The 21,574-nt window shown below is 35.4% G+C and overlaps 6 protein-coding genes across 6 annotated transcripts; 4 read left to right on the top strand and 2 right to left on the bottom strand.

Moving 5' to 3' along the window:
• The first annotated feature begins 128 nt into the window (after positions 1 to 128).
• Positions 129 to 1,534, top strand: mRpS22 (mitochondrial ribosomal protein S22). The gene has a single exon (XM_014237568.3). The coding sequence runs from the start codon at positions 249 to 251 to the stop codon at positions 1,416 to 1,418; it is 1,170 nt and encodes a 389-aa protein (XP_014093043.2). The 5' UTR covers positions 129 to 248; the 3' UTR covers positions 1,419 to 1,534.
• Boh1 (Buddy of Hmr 1) lies at positions 1,512 to 3,000 on the bottom strand. Its single transcript, XM_014237569.3, has 2 exons — positions 2,736 to 3,000; positions 1,512 to 2,668 (listed from the first exon to the last, which is right to left on the bottom strand). Exons 1-2 carry the CDS (start codon positions 2,850 to 2,852, stop codon positions 1,652 to 1,654), a joined length of 1,134 nt encoding a protein of 377 aa, XP_014093044.2. The 5' UTR covers positions 2,853 to 3,000; the 3' UTR covers positions 1,512 to 1,651.
• Positions 3,001 to 3,759: 759 nt separating this feature from the next.
• Positions 3,760 to 5,536, top strand: LOC106619482 (NF-kappa-B-repressing factor). Its single transcript, XM_014237574.3, has 5 exons — positions 3,760 to 4,186; positions 4,321 to 4,546; positions 4,606 to 4,732; positions 4,789 to 5,147; positions 5,219 to 5,536. The coding sequence occupies exons 1-5, from the start codon at positions 3,850 to 3,852 to the stop codon at positions 5,433 to 5,435; spliced, it is 1,266 nt and encodes a 421-aa protein (XP_014093049.2). The 5' UTR covers positions 3,760 to 3,849; the 3' UTR covers positions 5,436 to 5,536.
• Positions 5,528 to 6,999, bottom strand: LOC106619483 (pre-mRNA-splicing factor RBM22). The gene has a single exon (XM_014237576.3). The coding sequence runs from the start codon at positions 6,864 to 6,866 to the stop codon at positions 5,607 to 5,609; it is 1,260 nt and encodes a 419-aa protein (XP_014093051.1). The 5' UTR covers positions 6,867 to 6,999; the 3' UTR covers positions 5,528 to 5,606.
• Positions 7,000 to 7,517: 518 nt separating this feature from the next.
• On the top strand, positions 7,518 to 9,832 carry abs (ATP-dependent RNA helicase abstrakt). Its single transcript, XM_014237559.3, has 3 exons — positions 7,518 to 8,513; positions 8,577 to 9,108; positions 9,175 to 9,832. The coding sequence occupies exons 1-3, from the start codon at positions 7,680 to 7,682 to the stop codon at positions 9,675 to 9,677; spliced, it is 1,869 nt and encodes a 622-aa protein (XP_014093034.1). The 5' UTR covers positions 7,518 to 7,679; the 3' UTR covers positions 9,678 to 9,832.
• Positions 9,833 to 10,295: 463 nt separating this feature from the next.
• LOC106619479 (gelsolin) lies at positions 10,296 to 20,866 on the top strand. Its single transcript, XM_014237571.3, has 11 exons — positions 10,296 to 10,444; positions 15,537 to 15,720; positions 15,940 to 16,108; positions 17,354 to 17,428; positions 17,662 to 17,854; positions 18,214 to 18,507; positions 18,580 to 19,631; positions 19,699 to 19,944; positions 20,017 to 20,127; positions 20,206 to 20,331; positions 20,765 to 20,866. The coding sequence occupies exons 2-11, from the start codon at positions 15,692 to 15,694 to the stop codon at positions 20,837 to 20,839; spliced, it is 2,370 nt and encodes a 789-aa protein (XP_014093046.2). The 5' UTR covers positions 10,296 to 10,444; positions 15,537 to 15,691; the 3' UTR covers positions 20,840 to 20,866.
• The last annotated feature ends 708 nt before the right edge of the window (positions 20,867 to 21,574 follow it).

The raw sequence follows: 21,574 nt of genomic DNA, 5'->3' as shown, positions 1-21,574 counted from the left end.
TTGCTTAATGTGTGAAATAAATTAACAGTATTGAATAATATCAAAGTAATGATATGTAAATATCGTTAAGTTCGACTTGATCATCGAATAGTTTTTATTAAGTCGATATAACTTTTACATCCTTACCTGTAATCAGTTGCATGTAATTAGTTAAACAGCTGTTTGTTTCTAATAATTTACCGGAACTCGTTTCTTCATACTTCTATCAAAAAAGTGAATTACATTTCTAAAATAAAATATATACAATAATGTTCCTGCGTCAAATATATAATCATGCTAACCTACGGACAAGCTTTCATGCTTTACAACGAGCTGCCTCTTCCACAAGCAATACGGGCACAGCCTCTTCAACTCTACTCTATGATCGAGATCCACAACCACAATTCACCGACCCGGAAACACAAAAGCTACTGCAATCCATGACACAATTACATCTAGATAAAATTTATCAGAAGACAACTGTGTCAGACAACTCCGTGGACTACAAACTCATGACTATTGACATGCTAGAAGAAGAGTTTCGTAAGAGTATTGAACGTGCCAAAAAACTTTTGCAAATGCCCCCTGTCGTACAAATGAAGAAAGATGAACGGCGAATCATATCTAACGATGGTGCGTTAAGCGGTTTCTCGGACACAAAATATGTTATAACAGACATAACATACGGTTTACGACAAACAGAACGAAAAGTTGTTGTACGTCAAACCGACGGTACGCTAGAGCACGCACCAATGGAGATAACTAAGCGAATGCATCAATTATATTTTCCACTTACTGGGCGTAGCATTCGTATGCCACGCATGTTTGAAGATGAGCATTTACAGCGATGTTTGGATGAACAAAAATATTTATTTATATTGAATCGTATGGTAGTGCAATTTGATCCCTTCGAGCCCAAATTCCATTACATTAGCAGTCGCGTATATCAACACATCAACGAAACCAAACAATTTGATGTGTTACGTTCTACGAGACATTTTGGGCCAATGACATTCTTCTTTGCTTGGCATCGTTGCATTGACGATTTACTTTACGATATGGTGAGACGGGATTATCTACAAAATGCAGCCGAACTCATAGCACTCTTATATAAATTACACGATATGGAACCGAATTACAAAGATATTTTAAAACAAATTGATGAAATTAAGCCTAAAGAAGATTTGGCGTTGAAAGAGCTTGAGAAGGAACTAAAACGTGCATCGAAAGATGTAAAAGAGGATATACAATCGACTATTGGCAAAACACAAGTTGATTTTGAATTAGATGATCTCTGCTTACCCTTCATAGAAGATTACATTAGTAAACATGCTCTTAAAAAAGTTCAGTTAGAATTAGCAACGCAAACCATTAAGGAAATCAATAGTGAGAAACGCCAGCTGTTTGAAGGTATAAGCAAAGCACATGGCGTGGCCTAGTTGTAAAATATATTTTTTTCGGGCTATGAAGATTGTACATTTGTTATAGTCGATTAAAATTTTATCAGAAACAAATAAAAATAGAAAAAATCGTTAAAGTTACATATAAAGCGTAATTCTTCATTTTATTTAATAAATACCTATTACTATCTATAAATTAATTGGAATTAAATACCATAGCTGGTTGATGACTAGTTTATTTCCATCCGCTGGAACTCCTTGTCACCACTTATCTATTTCAGCTTTTCTAACCTTTCCCTAAATTTTTTTATACATCTTTTATGATGTTTTGCAAATAAAGAAGTATTTAGACATTTAAGTAAACAAATTTGACAGCGTAAATTTTTTCTAAAATACATTCGAAAAGGTTGTCTATTTCTAATTCTTGAAATACGTTTTCGGCGAAGTTTACCATTTTTTGTTTGACTTAAATTTTGTAGCATAGGCAAACGCCAGAACTTTGGCAAGCACGTTTTTTGTACTATAGAATGATGTCGCAGCTTCTTTAATGTTCTAAACTTCTGCTTACAGCAAAAACACCAGTAGGTAGGCAAACCTAAGTGCTCGTTAATATGATCATATAAATCAGTTTTTGATTTAATAATTACTCCACATGAATATAATGGACATTGTTCAAAAAATCGCTTCATATTTTTCTTGGTAGCCTTGTTACACTGATGCATTATTAAAAGATTTGCATGTACAATCTTTTGGCCGCAAAGTTCACAAAGCACCGGCGAACCCCAATGCGTCGCCATATGTGATAGTGTTTGTTTTGAATTAGAACAAATTTCACCACACACTATGCATTCTTTTTTGTTATTCCTGTAAAGATAGGTATTTTTTCCCACAAAATCTAAAAATAAATGATATTCATTGCTATCGCATTCCTCCAGTGGGTTACTATCCATAAGCAATATTTCACTGCTTATGTCATTTTCAATATCACATTGGATGCCTATATCTTGTTGGGTAAAGAACTTAACGGTCTGCTGTTCACGATTTCGTAGTGGATTACGACTATCAGTCTGAACAGACTTATGAGCAATATCGACTTCTACCATAACACCTGCTTCTTTGGTTTTATGAAATATATGAAAAGTTCCGTTTTGAGTTTTTTCCTGTATATTAAAGTTTTCGGAAGAGAGTACCAATGTTTGTGGCAATAACATTTCCTCCAGTTCTGCCATTTGACGTGTTATAAACCTTGTTTCTACGACAATCATGTCCGGAATCTCTGTCACATACATCTGTAAAGAAATTATATACCTAATAAATTTTTACATCAATAAATATGCCATTATTGTTATATCATACCTGATGAGCCACTAATGGCTTTTGGGGCTGGATGAAGTTTTCAGTATTTACAAAAACAGTAGTATCCATGTTAATGTTAAAGTTATTTATTTGTAGTGATTTATAAATCACGAACATATGCTTAGTACCTCATTAGAATGGCGTTTCAAATTATACATGTTTTTTAACACATCATTTATTTTATAACTGCCTTGATAAACAAAAGCACTTATAACTTTTGGATTATTTAGTTTTTTTGTGATATTGATCTGTCAAAAATGTTTACATATTGCCTTTTCGGTTCGCAGTTCGGCCGCAGGGTTGCTGCGCTTCATATAATTGCTTGGGTTTATAGCAGAGAACGTATATATTCCTTTCTCTGCATTTATTCGGTTTATGATAAAGTGGGACGTTCTTTTCAATACTTTTATGCTGGAAACAGACACTGACGCAAAACCGTAGATGTTGTTGGTGTAGCGGCAGAATTCTGCCGAGTTGACAGTCCTTGGCCGGAATAAATCCGGATCCGTTCCGGTTACGTAAACCCGACTGTCGTGGGAACGGCAAAACCGTAGATCGAATCAGCTGATACGACCTATCTAACGACCGTTAGTTAGTTAGTGCGATATCCGCGAAAATTAAAATTTTTCTGTAGAAATGAGTTAGGTGAATGCTCTCACGAGCTCTTTTACAACGTAAGGTTGCCAGTCTCGATATTGTGTAGGATTTAAAATATAAGCTTGAATAACCCAATTATAACCCAATAGCTAAATGTGTACAAAATCATCTATACAAATTGAGCAATGACAACATTGGTGAAATGAAAACAAAAGAGAACTTTTAATTTCTACGTTGCTACTACAGGCATAATTATTGACAAATTTTGTTTAATACGGGCGGTAAGTACGAAAGTGCGTAACGTCGGAGACTGTTTTAGCATTCGGTAAATAATGAAGAGCCGAGCGCTCACGTACAGTGAACACAGCCAAAATGCTTCATGTGCTTTTTTCCAGAGCACGTATTTTGTAATTTACGTTCTCTGTTTTTTCATATTCTCTTTACATCTATTTCTATCGTGCCGCATTTTAATTTCTCTAACCAAAAGATACAAATTGTAAATTTAAACTAATACTCTATGGCGAGTACATCAAAGAAAAGTAAAAACAATGAAGAATTCCCCACGGACTGGGATATTGACTACTACCGTGCTGATCATGAAAGTGAGGAGCATTGGCAAATGAGACGCCACTTCATGGAGCTGCATAAGGATAAATTCCCGGAAGATCGCCTTGTTTGCCTTGCTGCAGTGTTTACGAATATGGAGTTCATGGGTTGCCGATATCCACCTGAGACCATGCAACTGGTGGCCGAGTTGTCGAAGGAAGTTGTAAAAGATTATAGGAAAAGTCGAGAATCGCGGCTTAAGCGTACTTTTGTAGCAGCTTCAGAAGCAGCTGAGGCACGCGTCAAAGGTAGACGATAAAAAACAACTACAAACTCTAAATATCGCTTTAGTCTTAAGAATTTATGTGAGTACTTGCTGTCTAGAATATAGTCCAATAAAATATTATTTTCTTTGTATACCCTTTTCCATGAACAATTGCAGCTAGGTCGGGTGGACATTCGGGACATCAACAAAATCTTAACAATCGAAATAATTATGATAACAGCAAAATATCTGGAATGCATAAGAGTAATAATCTCTTTGAAGGCCTACCGTTTGGTAAATTTGTATTATATCTAATGGGTGGGCGAAATTGCTTGCGTATGTCTGCACAACGATGTAATATGGAATATGAAGAAAAAGAAGTTGAAGGCCCAAATAACAGAAAGTATGTTGTGAATTGCCTAGTTTTAAACTTTATATAACCTGACAAATATTGTTCTTTAGAAAAATTAATGTGTTCTTGAACGGAAAGTTAGTAAGTGATGCATGCGAAGAAACCTTAAAAGCAACCAAGACACAGGTTTTTAACGACTCTTTAGATGTGCTGCAAAAGAAATGTTATTCAATAAAGGTAACATTCTGCCTAATATTATATCGTCATTATAACCGAAAATGCACTCATTTTAGCCAAATCCGCTGCGTGATACAATAAAAATAAACAAATCCAATAATGAGATCGTTTGTGGAGTAGTCAAACAACAAGCTGATAATGCAGAAGATAAAAAATTGGATGCGTCTAATAAAGGCTATAAAATGATGAAGCTAATGGGGTGGACTGGTGGTGGTTTAGGCTCAAAGACACAAGGCCGTGAAGAACCAGTGGGATACTTGTTAAAAAATAATCGCGCTGGTCTCGGTAACGAATCTTGTAAATTAGATCGCAATTATTTCAGACAGATATTGAAGAATTATCTTGATTCCGAAGACATACGTGAACTGCAGTTTGAGCCATCTTTTACTAAAGAAGAACGTGCAATGCTACACGAGTACGACATGCAGCTACTTTTCCTTCAAAACGATGTACTTTTTCATACCACCATATATTTTTTCGTTTTAGAATCGCTGGAAAATTTAATTTAAAATCAACAAGCCATGGAAAAGATGAAGAACGTCGTCTGGTTATATCTAAAAAGACTATTACCAACGAACAAATTCTAAATGAGATTTTATTGAAAAAGAACCCCAGCTATATTGATAAGTATTTTGTACAAGTGCCAGAGGCAAAAGCTCGCTTCTACCCAGAGCACACTGAAAAATTAGATTTAGACATGTAAAGATTTAAGAAGTTGTAGTTGGTTGCCCTGCACCCTCCGAACTAAGTATAAATATATGTACATATAAGTAGTTTTTTAATAAAAGTGAGGAATTACTGAAATTATTATTTTTTATTCAAAATTTTCTAAACGAATATGCATACAAAGCAAATTGTATTAAAGTTATTACTGTTACTTTTTCACTGCACCCAATCGACTTGGATCCTGACTAGGATAGTGCACTTGTCCTGGTGCGCCACCCGTTGGTGGTGAAGGAATAGCGTCCAAACCCGCCCCGGAGGTAGATGGGATTGGAATATTCGAGTATGGCGCTGCATATGCCTGTGAATACATTTGATACGACGACGCAGGTATAAGGCTTGGTGGTATTTGATGTAGCTTCATACCAGGAGGTAGCACGGTGACCTGTTCTTGTTGAAGATTGAAGAAATCATTTGGATTAGCCACAGGAGTAGGCGGCACAGCAGGAACATCAAAACGTCTATCTGTTTTTGCTAAACCACTCTGTTTTGCTTGGGAATGCGCCCACTTGATCGTTGATTTACGTCCGTGCAACACTAATTTGTTAAAAGTACGTTCTGCTGCTAGTTCCGCTGCTCCACGCTTTGTATACTGAACAAATGCACATTGTTGGCGTGGAACTAAGGCAATAGATCGAATCTCGCCATACTGATAAAAGTGGTCACGCAACTCTGGTTCTGTTATTTCTTCGGGCAAATTACCCACATATAAAGTGGTGATATTTCGATCTTCTGGTGGTTCCAGCGTGGGCAAAGTAGCTGCCCGTTTCATAATTTTTTCAGCAACCGGATCGTTACGCCCATAATAACGATCCTTTATATTCTGCTCACAAAGGGGATCATCGGGCTCGTTTGGCTTGTCATGACGATATGGACACTCTTCGCCACGTTTGCACTCACCTTTGACCCAGAATGAGCAAATATGTGGTCTATTGCGCTTATAATATGGAGCTGTGCGTGCAAGTTTTGCCAACATCTCGTTAGCGGCCAATGAACGACCAACCGCACCCGCTGCCTCAGTACCGTCACCGTCGGCTAAATCGCGATCGATATTCTGTATATAGTATTCCTTATTCACATCACTCTGAGGAATCGTGTCGGCCACTTTAAGTGCAGCATCACGAACTTGTATCGGCAGTCCGTACTCCAAGTCCAGCAGGCACGTCTGGCATACATTTTTCAGACGAGCGCAGGTCTGACAAATTTCTGTTTTCTTAAAACGCATACGCGCTCCAGGGCACCATCGAAATATAGTAAATGGTCGGGTACAAATTTTGCATTCCTTACCAAAACGTTCTTTTATCATACGCACATAGGGATTGTCGCCAAGACAAGTCTGACACAGAATTGGAAATTCAGCATCTTCCCAATTTTGCCTGTTGTAGGTATTTGTTGTTTTTGACATAGCCATTTTGAATGAATATTTTTCGAAGTATAATCACGGAGATAAGAGCAATTAATATATATTTCACTGAAAAAAGAAACGCATTTATACCTTGGAAAAAATTTTATCAACACGATGCACAAAGCAAATGGCAAAATTTATTAAATACTGGGTAAAATGAAATGTCATACCACATGATTTCAATGTTGCCAGATTTTCTGAAATAGTTTTATATTTAGGGTGGATAATCGCTTGAAAGTGGCAAGATTCGTCAAGATTTTTATCACAACATATATTGCATGATATGATTATCACTTCACAACTATTATGACTATTTTTTGGCTTGTTATATTATTGTAGTATAACCCTTTAAAAATATGGCCCTAAAATGATTTTTTGAAATTTCAATTATTTTCGAGATGCGCCGACAAAGTCGACTGGCAGCTCCGCGCGAGCTTTAGTGTCGTTTTTCCCTTCACTATATTTTTTAGAAACCGTGTGCATCAATCTCAAGTTCTACTCAATCGATTTACTTGAACTTTTATACAGAGCTTTTTTATACATTATACTATCGCACTAAAAGAGAATTTTTAGAAATTTTTTTTTTTATAATTTAAAAATTCCGAACGGCAAAAAAACAGAAAAATAACGAAAAATATTTTTGTCGGTATGTCAATAGTTCTCATTTTATCACATGGTATCCCTAACAAATAAATTATATATGGCACCACAGTTCATAGTTGTCAACGTGAAGACGCGAATTTCGCGAAAATATAAAATCTAAAAACATTTCCTCACACTAAACATATACGATATAAAATTTGTAAACAAGTTGAAGTAATGACAGAAGTTCCACAACCTAAACGATATCGTCGGGAGGACAATGAAAAAAATTCAGATAATGAAGAAGACGATGGTTATGTACCTTATGTTCCTGTTAAGGAGCGTAAAAAACAGCAGTTAATGAAACTGGGAAGAATTGTACAGCTGGCTTCAGAAGCATCAGCACAACCAAAATCTTCCAGTGAAAATGAAGGTGATGAAGAGTCTCAAGGAGCTAATGAAGCTGAGTTATGGGGGCGCAAGTACAACATCAGTTTGTTGGACCAACATACGGAATTAAAAAAAATCGCTGAAGCAAAGAAAATAAGCGCTGTGGAGAAACAGCTTAAAGAAGAGGAGAAGATTTTGGAAAGTGTGACCCAACAGAAAGCTTTAATGGGTGTTGCTGAATTGGCCAAGGGCATTCAATATGAAGACCCTATTAAAACCAGTTGGCGTCCACCACGTTATCTGGCGGTTATGACAGACGAGCGGCGCAACGCAATACGCAAACGCTTAAGAATACTCGTAGAAGGTGATGATGTAGCACCACCTATACGCAGTTTTCGTGAAATGAAATTTCCAAAAGGCATACTAAATGGTCTGTCCGCAAAGGGCATTAAAAAGCCGACACCAATTCAAATTCAAGGTATACCGGCGGTACTTTCTGGTCGGGATTTAATAGGTATCGCCTTTACTGGCTCAGGAAAAACGTTAGTTTTTGTATTGCCTATTATAATGTTTGCACTAGAGCAAGAATATCGATTGCCTTTCGAAAGAAATGAAGGTCCTTATGGACTTATAATTTGTCCATCTCGTGAATTGGCTAAACAAACATTCGATATTATTTTGGTAAGTATATTCGATTGTTATTAAGGAAATTAATACTAATTAGAATTTAAATTAATTTCGCAGCATTATAGCAAACACTTGCAACAATGTGGTATGCCAGAAATACGTGCTTGCTTGGCGATTGGCGGGTTGCCAGTTTCAAGCGCCATGGAAGTTATACAGAGAGGAGTGCACATCATGGTTGCGACACCAGGTCGTCTAATGGACATGTTGGAAAAGAAAATGGCCACGTTAGATATATGCCGTTATTTATGTATGGATGAGGCTGATCGTATGATAGATATGGGTTTCGAAGAAGACGTACGCACAATATTTTCATTCTTCCGCGGACAACGACAAACATTACTCTTCTCCGCTACTATGCCAAAGAAAATACAAAATTTCGCCCGCTCTGCATTGGTAAAACCGGTAACTATCAATGTGGGACGTGCCGGTGCGGCCTCGATGAATGTGACACAGGAAGTGGAGTATGTTAAGCAAGAGGCGAAAGTGGTACATCTTTTGGATTGTCTGCAGAAAACTGCACCTCCAGTGCTTATATTCGCTGAGAAGAAACAGGATGTCGATTGCATACATGAATATCTGCTACTCAAAGGTAATTTTCAGTTATTTTATGCTATATGTAGGTATAACGATAAGTGAAAAAAATCGGTATTTTTAGGTGTTGAAGCGGTAGCAATTCATGGTGGTAAAGATCAAGAAGAACGTTCACGTGCAGTCGAAGCATATCGCGAGGGTAAAAAGGACGTGCTAGTTGCTACCGATGTCGCCTCAAAAGGTTTGGATTTTCCGAATGTGCAACATGTCATCAACTATGATATGCCTGACGATGTGGAAAACTATGTGCATCGTATTGGTCGTACAGGACGTTCGAATACGAAAGGACTTGCCACTACGTTTATCAATAAAACAGCCGAGCAATCTGTGTTATTGGATTTGAAACATTTATTAATCGAAGCTAAACAAAAAGTACCCGAATTTCTCAATGAGCTGTGCCCAGAAGCAGAAAACTACCTGGATCTTGGCGATTCACATGGTTGTAGTTATTGTGGTGGTTTGGGTCATCGTATCACTGAATGTCCAAAACTAGAAGCTGTACAAAGCAAACAAGCTTCAAATATTGGACGCAGGGATTATTTATCAAATACTGCAGCGGATTATTAAGTTCCACACAATTGCTCGGTTTCGAACTGAACAGAACTGTATGCTTTTATGGATGTTAACTTGTGTATACAGCTGCGATCATTAAATTTTTTATATAAATATATTGTATGTAAATTGTACTTATAAATATATTGGCAGATGGCTAATGAACAATATATGGGCGGAAATTCCTTTACTGTACAAATATCCCTTGTAGGTGTGGGACATTCCGGTGTCCAATTGAATTAATTGATAAGAAAGCTGTGTGAATTAAAAACATTTCTTAGAAAACGTCTTTGTTTGTCAACAAATCATGATTGGTTTACGGTCTAACGGTAGCGAAAGAAGTTACAGAAATAAATACAATATTTTATTAAATAAATGTAAGTGCATACAAATCGGTAGCAGTATTCAGTTATATACATAGTATGCATATGTTACCGGTTCTCAGAAATTATAAATCATCGCAGCTTAATTGATAAGCGTCACTAAGTCTCGCTTAAACCACAGATGATCTACTAGTGCTGAAAGTTCTCCGCGTAAAGAGATTCCATTTATGAATTTAATTTAAATCACGCATTGAACATTTGAGCAAGAGAGAGAGCATAGGTTCAATACAAGCGAATTGAAAAATTGAATATAAACAGCTACAGAGTTTATAAACAATTCAGTACATCGTTATCCGCCGGAGGTAAAAGTCAATTGTTTTTAATACCAAAGAAAAATAACACGATTTTAAAGTAGACGAAAAATCGCGAGTGCTTTGTGGGAACTATACGTGGAAAAAGGTACATACATATATATTTGTGTGTTGCATTGTGATTTAAACAAGTTTTATCATATATTATTGAGTATTATTTATGTACGCTAATTATGCCCGGAAGAAATTTGTTAGTGCCTATCATAACGTGCATATACGTACGTACATACTATACACATATATATAAACAAATGATATATGCGAATAAATTAAACGAATACGAATATGTTAGAATATATCTGCAACGCTATATAGAATTTGAAGATTTGCGTATCTTGGTATGTTCCGCATACAATAGTGTAGAGTAATTGAACCCGTCTTTAAAAAAAAATATATATAATTGTTTTGCGCATTTAGCTAAGTAAATGATCTTTTGTTGATTGATACAGACCATCACTTGTTAGCTCAAACGTATAAAGTTAAAAATAAGTAGCCAAGTCCATACCATTGAAGGTGCGAGCAATTTATAATTCTGGCGCAAATTGAACAATTTTCTTTGGAAGTTATTATGCCGAACACTTGGAACGCTTAGAAAGACTTTTGTTCGATTTGAGCTTATTTAAAATTTTAATTGATTGTAATATAAATATGTAATATGCACCGTTAAATATGTATGTGGTTTTTTGAAATATCGGGACAACAAGTACGCAGTGAAGGTGAAATAAGGAGGAAAATAAATTTAGAATAAAAATAACACAGACATTGAGACAACTTTCAACTGTTTTCAAATATCTATAGAATAAGTCATTCAGCAACAGAAAATGCCAAACGGTAAATTTTATGTGGTTTCCTGCTTGAGTGAACGTAATTGGCTTTACTTGCGCACATAAATTTTTTAATTTCACTTCACTTTGAAGCTTGAAAAATAATAAAAAAAAGGCAATATCAATTTAGAATTCTTGGTAATAATTGTAAGTACAATTGTATTGTGATTCATAGCTAATAAAAGTGAAATTGATTTACTTCGATGTAGAGAAGTATCATTAAAACATTTTTGTATGAATTTTAAATATACTATGCTGTTAAATTTAAAAGTAAATAAATAAATAAATATTATTGTATGTACATAAATATAAATCACACGTAGGCACATACAAAATCTCTTTTTTTTTTGCTATAAAACGGAGAAATAGTCTTATTGTGCATTTCTTTCTCTGTGCGGTGAAAGTATTTGCATATTTATAGCTTATATGTTTATACTTTGGACAATACTCATAACTTTTAATGCTAAATAGCGAAAATCTACTCTTAGGTGGTTTAGATAAAAATGTAGTTTTGCTCTTCAAACCATGCTTACGGTAAATGGAACTTTAACTCTTTATATCTGTGCTTTATATTCGCAATATTGATATTTTACGCAGAAAAACGAAGTAGTGTTTTAGTATTTATTTCAATATTTTATTTTATTAAGGCTGTTTAGGAGTCAATCTTGTTTTTTAAATTATTGACGTATCAATGGCAATACTTTTCTAGAATTTGACTTATCGCGGGCTAACTTGAAAATAATCTTAGGGTCGTGATCCTGGAATTTAAATATTTATTATTTTACTTTGATTGAAATGAATTATACATGCATGCATATATATGTATGTATACATTGCTCTATTTTGCTTTGGAATATAAGCTTGTACTTTTTATACATACATATGTATAAAATATTTTGAAATTTTTAATTATACATATATATGCACATTATATATATTAAAATAACGTAGGTACATATGTAAGCACTTACAGTGGCATGATTACATTCACATATGTAATGAGTATTATACAATATGTATTTATTTTACGTATATTTTATTACTTTGAATCGCCGGCAAGAAATTGTAAAACAACAGCGCTTTACATATGACTACTGGCATGACCTAATATGTGTATGAACGCGTACGTACATTTGAGGACAGTGTCAGTGCCAAGTTCGTAGTAAATACTTTGCGGTATTCGTTGACATCGGTTTCATATAAAATAAAAACATGAACATTCAAATCATTAAGCTTTGTTTATGACTCTCGTTATGCGGCAACAAATTTTGACAAGCTCGCTTTCTTTCAGTTTCTGATTTTTCCAATGATATATCTATTTTATGTATATATGTACGAGGTACGTTCAAAGAAAAAGGTGAATTTTGAATTTTTTTGAAAAGTACTTATTCATTCATCAATATCTATTTTGTCCCCTTTAAAGTAATCACCCTCGGATATAATACACTTGTGCTAACGCTTTTTCCAATCCTCGAAGCGCTTCTAAAATGCGCTTTTCGTTATGACCATCAGTTCTTTCTTCGATTCTGTCTTGATCTCATCAAGCGTGGCAAAAAGCTTTCTTTCATTGGTTTCTTCAGTTTTGGGTATAGGAAAAAGTCGCAGGGAGCCGAATCTGGTGAATGCGGTGGTTGAGGCATGATTACGGTTTTGGTTTTGGCCAAAAAATCACGAATAAGCATAACTTCCTTGTAGTATTCCTTATTAACTGTACGACCTTTTGGCAGGAACTCATGATGCATCACACCATTGTAAGCAAACAAAACATGGAGCACAACCGTCACACATGATCGAACTTGGCGTGCCTTTTTCGGTCTTGGCTCTTCGGGCATCTTGGATTGGACCTTGGTTTCGACATCATAACCATATACCCACGTTTCGTCACCCGTTATAACCCGTTTAAGTAAACGCGGATCGTTGTTGACGACATTCAACAACTCCTGAGTGATACTAATGCGACATTGCTTTTGCTCAAAATTTAGCAACTTCGGAACAAACTTCGCTGATAGATATGCCAACATCCTTTACCTTGGAGCACTTTATTCCATTTTCAACGGAAAATGTAAGACATATTCTTTGATCCATTTCTTTCAAAAGTCAAAAATCGAAGAGTACACAAAACTAATATTTTCTGTTGTCAAAAACAAACTACTAATCGAGATTGGCTCCTAATGCATGCACAAGATATACATATGTGTCCGATTATAACAAAAACAAAATATCGATAATCGAATGCACTATAAAAATGAGATATTTACCAATCTTTATGACACATATTCATTTGAAGTATTTCCTAAAAATGGCAGCATATTTAACAACTAAGGCAAGACAAAAGTTTTTATGACTATTTAGTGAACCGCGAAAAACCAAATTTACCCTTTCCTTTGAACACACCTCGTATGTATGAATGTATGCTCTTTTGTTTCTTAAAGATGATTGACAAGCTCACGGCGCAGTAGTTACAAGGTATCACCAAGCCTTGTTTCAAGTTTTTAACTGCTAAATAATTTATGTGTTTATGGCTTACTTTTTTGTTTAGCGCTAGGCTTTTTTTTAATTACAAAGGCGGAGGAATAAATAGGCAGCAGAAAAAATAGAAAAATTAGTTTAGAGCACAGTTAAAAAAATTGAAATCAATTAGACGAAATTTGCACGTATTTCATAACCTCGCTGTGTTAGTACGGAATACCTTATAGACCTATGGGATGCATACATATAATCATACATACATATGTATGTACCTACAACATATTCTCAACAAACAAAAAGATTATGAGAATGCCATTTTTTTAAGAAAATACTCAAAAATGAGTTTTATCTTTGCGATAAGTGATGTCATTCGACGAAAAATAAATTTGAGAAAAAGTTGTATAAGTTAAAAGCACGAATTGCAATATTAACAGAAAAAATTATGTTATTTAAACAAATAATTTTTTTTTTCGCATTTTTCGTATGACACATACAAATAAAAATGAGTAAAGAAAAGTCCATGGCAAAATAAACAAAAACGATGCATAAAAAAGTGTGGAAAAATATCGCACTTCTTTAAATGAATTCTGTTATATATGAAGAAAGGAGAAATAATGCCTGTTAGGTAACTTTAGAACTCTCGTCGTTAACAAGTGACTCTGCCCCTACAATTTGATCATGATCTCAGATAAAACTCTTTTTGATGATTTTTTAAGAGACATTTCATTCAATAAATAATACATTTACAGAATTGAATGCACTTTTATAATCTGCGATTTATTTTGATTAATTTTGGTTTCCTTTGATCCCGTAACCGATCTTCAGAAGGACCTCTGAAAAACTGTGTCTGGCGGTGAAGAAGAGACGCTTTAAATTATTTCAAATCCAAACTAAAAAAATTTTATATTAAAATAGATGAATACTGGTAATGATCGAAGTACAAGTTAAAATTTTAATTTCCAACAAAATGGTGGTTTCCAAAGAAATAAGTCATGATTTGTGAAATGGATACTTCTGAGTGACTTAAAAAATCGTAATTATTAACAAAAATCTTAATTATTCGATTATTACCTGACAAATATAATATATATGTGAAAAGTCGATCGGTCCAGCCGCTTCGCAGAAATTTTCCTTATCGACTCTGAAAACAACGTTTCGAGGAAAATGTGTTTAAAATTTTGATGGCCGATTACACAAATTTATAATTAATTTACAAATATTTTACGCTCAAAACCGCGAAACTATATGTCCGATCAACCTAAAACATTCGGAGAATATTTTCTATTATATATACATAAAAAACAGATTTTTTTGAACTTTACAAGTGGATATAACCCCTTAAACTCTTTACTATATCAGATGGAGTTATTAGGGAGAAACCTAAACACCAATTGGCATTCTACCAAGAAAAAACCAATTTCGTAAAAAGACCAAGTAGTTCCATGGTACCGACTATTGTAGACAACGTTCCACAAGGACCTATTTCTTAAAAGAGCACTACTTTATAGTCCTTATATTATATTTGGACGCATTTATCTGAGTTGGCTAGAGTAGGAGGTGTCAAAATGGTAGGTCTTATTCGGTTTAGGGGTCTCGAAAGTACTGTTGTTATCGTTATACCGTTATACAGAAAACTGCCACGGTGACAATTATTGTCCGGACAAAAATCCAAGTATACTCCTTTGGTTACAATTATTTGGCGCCGAAATTTTTTTTTGATTTTAACGCGGATTTTTAATAATTTAATGTTTTGATGGAAACAGGATTCAAATATAATTTACCGAAACATTTATGTATATGTTTCATAGATAAAACAGCATACTTTAGATAATTTCGTGCACTAAAATTATCTATGTTTATTAATCAATTATTTACATCTCATTTCAGCTAAATACAAAATAATTCATTGAGCATCGCGTGATCGCATTGTGGAGCGTGCCGAAAAGAGAGCATTTATATAACTACAACGAAACAAATCAAATCAATCAAATCAAGCTCTGGTTTAACGGTTGCTGAGGCTACGTCTGGTAGGAGCTGTAAAAATGGCAGCGAAGATGGCAGTAATCTGCAGGTAATTCAATCGCATAGTTCACTTTTCTCACTTTTCCGACATTATTGAAAGAAAAAAAATTTATAGCCGAAACAAAGTGACAAAAAAAATTATTTTTTATAAATTTATTTTAAAAAATTAATTTACTAAAATATTTGTTAATGTGCTGTAGTTAATTTAAACGACTTTATTATACGTGCCACATTTTGTTGCAATAATATGTAAAATAATATTTTCCAGCATTTTGGCTGTGTTTATTCTGCTGCCCGGCGCTCCCGCCTTCCGCACGCAGTCGACCCTGATACAGCCCCCGGCGCAAAGTGACAAATTTGCCCCCAGCCGTAACGTCATGCATCGTGCGTTCGCTAATGCTGGCCGAGCGCCTGGTTTGGAGATATGGCGCATTGAGGTGAGTTATCCTCAGGGGCTTAAAGGGTTTTCAATCTAAAAATAATGTTAATATTGTATGAAGATATGTGTGCATGTATGTGCGCATGTATATAACATTTAACGGTGCGGATTTTCATATTTTACGGTATTGTGTTTTGTTGCGTGTTTCGCGGTTTGTTAAAAAATGTAAAAAAGTGATTTGTTTATGCAAAATATCAGCAGCACGCAACACGCTCTTGTATCATAGGCAATGTGGTTTTTGCTGATAAGCGAACTACAACAGCAATAGATCAATCAGAAATGCAACAAGATTTCTTCAAAGAAAGTACCTACTGATGAAATAAGTTCATGATCGGAAAACGGATTCGTTTCGCTTGAGTGAGAAAAAATTCATGCGATAATATCAAAAAAGTCTTATGTGCTATACGTGTTGGTATACATAACTGTGTCTTTACAGAAAAACTTACAAATATTAAATATGCTAAAGGTGGACGAACCTTCATCTGGATCATCTGCCAAAGAAACTAAAGAAATTTAGAAGAAAGCAACTATCCTACCACGATTTACATTCTTCGAATGTCCGATCCTTCCTCTGAAACTTCGAAACATCCCCGCTTAGCTTATTTCGTATAATAAAGTCACTTTATATCTAGTCTTTAATCAGTTTGTAAAGTTAACTTTGTGTTAGTGAAGCGTTCGCTTAATCATTTTCGAAGTACAAATATTGGGACCAACTCTATGCTGGCTATTCCTATGGATTTCATAGATGTATATAATAACAAATGCCGTAATCGATAACACCTTCTTCGATAAGTGAATGCATTTTAAAATGGAGGCACTTAGTTCTTTTAGAAATTAATTTACTGCCTCTATAAAATTAATCCAAGTGCCTTTGAGCTTCAAGGCAGGCATCTTAATCTGTCAAGTTATTTGCTCTGAACTTTAAGGAAATGAACATCCGTAAATATATCGAAGAGATCGTTTGAATCTCAATGCTGGATTCGGTCTTCTCTGTAAGAGATCGATGTCGAAACAGCTTAGCTGTATACTATTACAAATAATTATACATTAACTTTGTTTAGTTGAAGTTCAAGTACCTGTCTAGTTATTGCATCTAGTGGTTTAGGGTATTGTATAACTTATAGTCTATTAATCTAACATAACCTATAATGATCTAACACAGTTTGAGAATACACAGATATTTCTCTAATTAAGTAGGGTTAAGCCAAATATCTATTTAAATATTATATTTTTTTCCTTTCAGAACTTTGAACCTGTGGTTTACCCCAAAAATAACTATGGCAAATTTTATACCGGAGACTCATTTATTGTACTAAACGTAAGTTGACATTTTCTTGATAGAATATCATTTATAAGCAGCACAAAAAGAAGGATTTTGAAAATATTATTAAAATTCTAGGCACCTATCGTTTATTGGGTGGCTAAAGCTGCAAAGCATGCCCATAACTTTTCGCATATTTCCCTCCTCTTTACAATCTTTCTTTTTCTCTTTGTATTGGTTGCCTCTTATTTATGGTATTTTACTTTGGACATTTTTTCTGCATTTGATAGACAATCGAACGCAAAGATAAGAAACTCTCCTGGGATATTCATTTTTGGTTGGGTTCGGAAACATCGACCGACGAAGCTGGCGCTGCCGCTATTTATGCTGTGCAGTTGGATGACCAGCTTAATGGCACTCCGGTGCAGCACCGTGAAGTTCAGGATCACGAATCACAACTATTTCTCAGTTACTTCAGAAACGGTGAGTACAAACAACTATGTTCACATGCAAAAAATGCAAGGGATAGATGCAAGCACTGAATACATAGGTCGCCGTGGTTGCTTGTTGATTTACTGCAGAACTTTTGTATGTATGTAATATAATTATTACCAATATACGATGATTGTGTCCGCACTAACTCCAAAACGTATAGAAGGGGTGGAACGCGAAAGAGTTGCGACAAGATAATACCTACTAAGTCAATTTAGAAATATTCACATATTTAATGAGCTCTGAGTGCAATAATATTATATATATAAATACTTCCGTCCCTATATGATCATACATCACACATTTCCGATCTTAAAAAATGTATTTGTATTCTCTTACGTCGTCTTTAGGTGTGCGTTATGAGCAAGGTGGCGTTGGAACCGGCTTCAAGCATGTGGAGACTAATGCAGCCGGCGAGAAGCGTCTCTTCCAGGTGAAGGGCAAACGTAACGTGCGTGTCCGTCAGGTGAATCTGTCTGTGTCGTCGATGAACAAAGGCGATTGCTTCATTTTAGATGCCGGCAATGAGATTCTCGTTTATGTCGGACCTCAAGCGAAGCGCGTGGAGAAGTTGAAAGCGATTAGCGCGGCGAATCAAATTCGCGATCAAGACCACAATGGTCGTGCCAGGGTTGAGATAACTGGTAAGCATTTCTATTTAGCGGTAATAATTTAATATTTAATTATGAAATATATACTTTTGTGTAATTTATAAGATGAGTTCAGCTCGGATTTGGACAAGCAGCACTTTTTTGAAGTTTTAGGCTCAGGTGCGAGCAACCAAGTGCCGGACGAGGCTGCTGAGCAAGAGGATGGCGCTTTTGAAACGGCTGATGCAAACTCTGTGTCCTTATATAAAGTATCAGATGCACGTGGTGGTTTGAAAATCGATCCAATCTCCGCAAAGCCCTTGCGTCAAGAAATGCTGGACACCAACGACTGTTTTATTTTGGATACTGGTTCTGGTATTTACGTTTGGGTGGGCCGTCGCTCGACATCAAAGGAAAAGACTGATGCCTTGAGCAAGGCACAGGAATTTTTAAGCACTAAAAAGTACCCCGCTTGGACACAGGTACATCGTGTGATCGAAGGCGCTGAATCTGCGCCATTCAAACAATATTTCTCCACTTGGCGCGATGCAGGTATGGCACATACACGTTTGATACGCTCTGCCATGGGTTATGACTCGGACGATTTTGAATTGAGCGAACTTACCGATGTTGAAAAACTTAAAAAGAGCGGTGGTAGTGCTATTGGCTTCATGCCTGATAGTGGTGAAAATGATATTGTAGAAGCGGTACAATATGTTAGTAATTACGGACGTGGAGACACATTACGAAATGTTATTTCACTGACACCAAAAATGCCGTTGTTGGGATTCGCCGCCTATGTAATTGTCTACAAGTACAATAACAAGAACAGGGAATCAGGTATGATTATATACGTGTGGGAGGGTGTTAAAGCTACACAGGCTGTAAAGGAACGTGCATTCGAGGATGGCTTGGCTTTAGCGCTTGAACTCGATGCAATATTGGTGCGTACCACACAGAACAATGAACCCCGACATTTTCTCAAATTATTCAAGGGAAAATTGATCACATCTTATACTGCTGTACCAATCCATCCACAACTATATCGCATACGTGGCACTGATGCCAGCGATGTGCACGCTAGCGAAGTGGTTGCAGACTCTTCGTCGCTAGCCTCAATTGATGTTTTTGCTTTGACAACAATGAACCCGCACAAGATCTATATATGGGTTGGCTTGGTAAATATTAAAGTTTTTCTTTAATTTTTATAATTGAATATTTAATTAAAATCTTGCAAAAATGCAGGCCGCTAGCAAATTCGAGAAAGACATGGCCATCGAACGATTTTCAAAGTACTGGTCTGATGCTGTTGTCGAAGTGGTTGAGGAGGGTGCTGAACCCGATAACTTTTGGGAGATTTTGCATGGAGAGGGCATATACGATCGCAGCATGAGTGAGGCCACCAAGCCGCTGTTGGAACCAAGGCTATTTCACTGCCGTTTGAATGGTGAACGTTTGAAGGTGGAAGAAATTGCGCGCTTCGAGCAAGCTGTGGGTTTTCTAGATAATCTGTAACTTAGATTTTATTAACAAATAAATATTTCTATTATACTATATGTAAAGGATCTCGACACAAATGACATTATGCTATTGGATGCCGGTGATGAAATCTATATGTGGGTCGGCACTGGTGCCACAGCCGAGGAAAATGGCAGAATTCTCGATTTGGCGAAGGTTTGTGAACTAAATTAAAAGGGGTTCATATGTTGGTATTATATGCTGTTTATTTAAATGTTTTCTTTTTTATTGCAGAAATATATTAAAGACGAGCCCACAGAACGTACAATCGATACTACCACTGTCATACGCATTGAACAGAGTCACGAACCTCGGGCCTTCACCCGCTTGTTTCCCACTTGGGAAGCCAATTACTGGCAGGTTAGTAGAAATTAGCTTGAATTTACCTGAGGAATCATATTTCAGTTAATGCGTTTGTTTTCCCTAAATTCAGTAATTGTTTTCTTTGAACTACATTAACACACATTATTCGATATACTATACAAAAACAAAAACAAACATTCACTTTAGTATGCTCATAGTTACAAATACGAAACTTCTACATACATAAAAAAATATGTACTTGTCTTAAATACCTTAACAATTCTATAACAAGCTGAGCAACTCACAAAATAATCATTTTTTACATTTAGATTAAAATTTTTCTTATACTTTAAAAATTCCTCTCACTTTTTATATTATATAAAATTAAATACTAACTTTGAATTTTTATATTTTTAAATATATATTTTTTTGATTCAACTAACTTTATATATACTTTTGTCTACTTAATTTGTTTTTACTTATGTAATAGGCCACCCCCTCGTATGAAGACTTCAGGAAGCAAATTGTGGATAGCAACGACATCTTTGACTCAAATGAGCTTTAGAAAGGTTTCTAACCACACAAAATGTCTCTAATACCCTATAAATAAGCAATGAACAAGTTATTTTGTAGAATAAATACATCAAATTTATTTTTAAATGGTAAAAAAGATTTCTTTTATTTGATAACCGTAGTTTTTAATATAGAAATGTTTTGTCTATAATCTATAATCAGTCGAATATTTGCAGTACTTTTATTAGTCACTCCAAATGACCAAATTCGTTTAACAAAAAGATTCTTAACTATAAATTCTGTTTTACCAATAGAATTGGTACTTCAAAAGTTGCGAAAGTGGTTTGAGTGTTTTCTCATTCGAAAACGCAGGTATTTAATTGTGAAAGTTCGGTGACGAAAAATATGATGCCATGTTCATTTATTCCTGTTGCAGCCGATAACATTGAAAAAATTAATCTTTTGTGTGTCTGGAAATTCTTCCGGATCCATTCAACATTTCTAAGATGGTGATTTGGGTCAGTTTGTTCCTTCGATAGCTAAAATATTCGATTCGGTGAACATCTTATGATAGTAATATGGTCATAAAGAATCGTTCTAAGAACTAAGCGACTTCACGGTTGAGCTGTTCAGCCTACGCGAATATCTGCCCGATTTCGTACATTTTTATATGCTAACATATCAAAGTTACGGTGTTATTATTTTTATACTCTTGGAACCTGTTGCTAGAGTATAATAGTTTTGTTCGCCTAACGGTTGTTTGTATCACCTAAAACTAATTGAGTTA

The sequence above is a fragment of the Bactrocera oleae genome, chromosome 2 (genome assembly GCF_042242935.1).
Source record: "Bactrocera oleae isolate idBacOlea1 chromosome 2, idBacOlea1, whole genome shotgun sequence".
Classification (NCBI taxonomy): domain Eukaryota; kingdom Metazoa; phylum Arthropoda; class Insecta; order Diptera; family Tephritidae; genus Bactrocera; species Bactrocera oleae.
This window is presented reverse-complemented; position numbering and strand designations above follow the sequence as displayed.

Excerpts from the sequence above, each read along its gene's own strand:
- LOC106619479 (XM_014237571.3), top strand. The coding sequence starts at position 15,692 with ATGGCAGCGAAGATGGCAGTAATCTGCAG. Across the intron at positions 15,721-15,939 it reads AAGATGGCAGTAATCTGCAG|CATTTTGGCTGTGTTTATTC; the intron begins GTAATTCAATCG and ends AATATTTTCCAG. Across the intron at positions 16,109-17,353 it reads TGGAGATATGGCGCATTGAG|AACTTTGAACCTGTGGTTTA; the intron begins GTGAGTTATCCT and ends TTTTCCTTTCAG.
- LOC106619483 (XM_014237576.3), bottom strand. The coding sequence starts at position 6,866 with ATGGCTATGTCAAAAACAACAAATACCTACAACAGGCAAAATTGGGAA.
- LOC106619482 (XM_014237574.3), top strand. The coding sequence starts at position 3,850 with ATGGCGAGTACATCAAAGAAAAGTAAAAACAATGAAGAATTCCCCACG. Across the intron at positions 4,187-4,320 it reads AGCTGAGGCACGCGTCAAAG|CTAGGTCGGGTGGACATTCG; the intron begins GTAGACGATAAA and ends GAACAATTGCAG. Across the intron at positions 4,547-4,605 it reads GAAGGCCCAAATAACAGAAA|AAAAATTAATGTGTTCTTGA; the intron begins GTATGTTGTGAA and ends ATTGTTCTTTAG.
- abs (XM_014237559.3), top strand. The coding sequence starts at position 7,680 with ATGACAGAAGTTCCACAACCTAAACGATATCGTCGGGAGGACAATGAA. Across the intron at positions 8,514-8,576 it reads AAACATTCGATATTATTTTG|CATTATAGCAAACACTTGCA; the intron begins GTAAGTATATTC and ends TTAATTTCGCAG. Across the intron at positions 9,109-9,174 it reads TGAATATCTGCTACTCAAAG|GTGTTGAAGCGGTAGCAATT; the intron begins GTAATTTTCAGT and ends CGGTATTTTTAG.
- Boh1 (XM_014237569.3), bottom strand. The coding sequence starts at position 2,852 with ATGTTCGTGATTTATAAATCACTACAAATAAATAACTTTAACATTAAC. Across the intron at positions 2,669-2,735 it reads AGCCATTAGTGGCTCATCAG|ATGTATGTGACAGAGATTCC; the intron begins GTATGATATAAC and ends ATTTCTTTACAG.
- mRpS22 (XM_014237568.3), top strand. The coding sequence starts at position 249 with ATGTTCCTGCGTCAAATATATAATCATGCTAACCTACGGACAAGCTTT.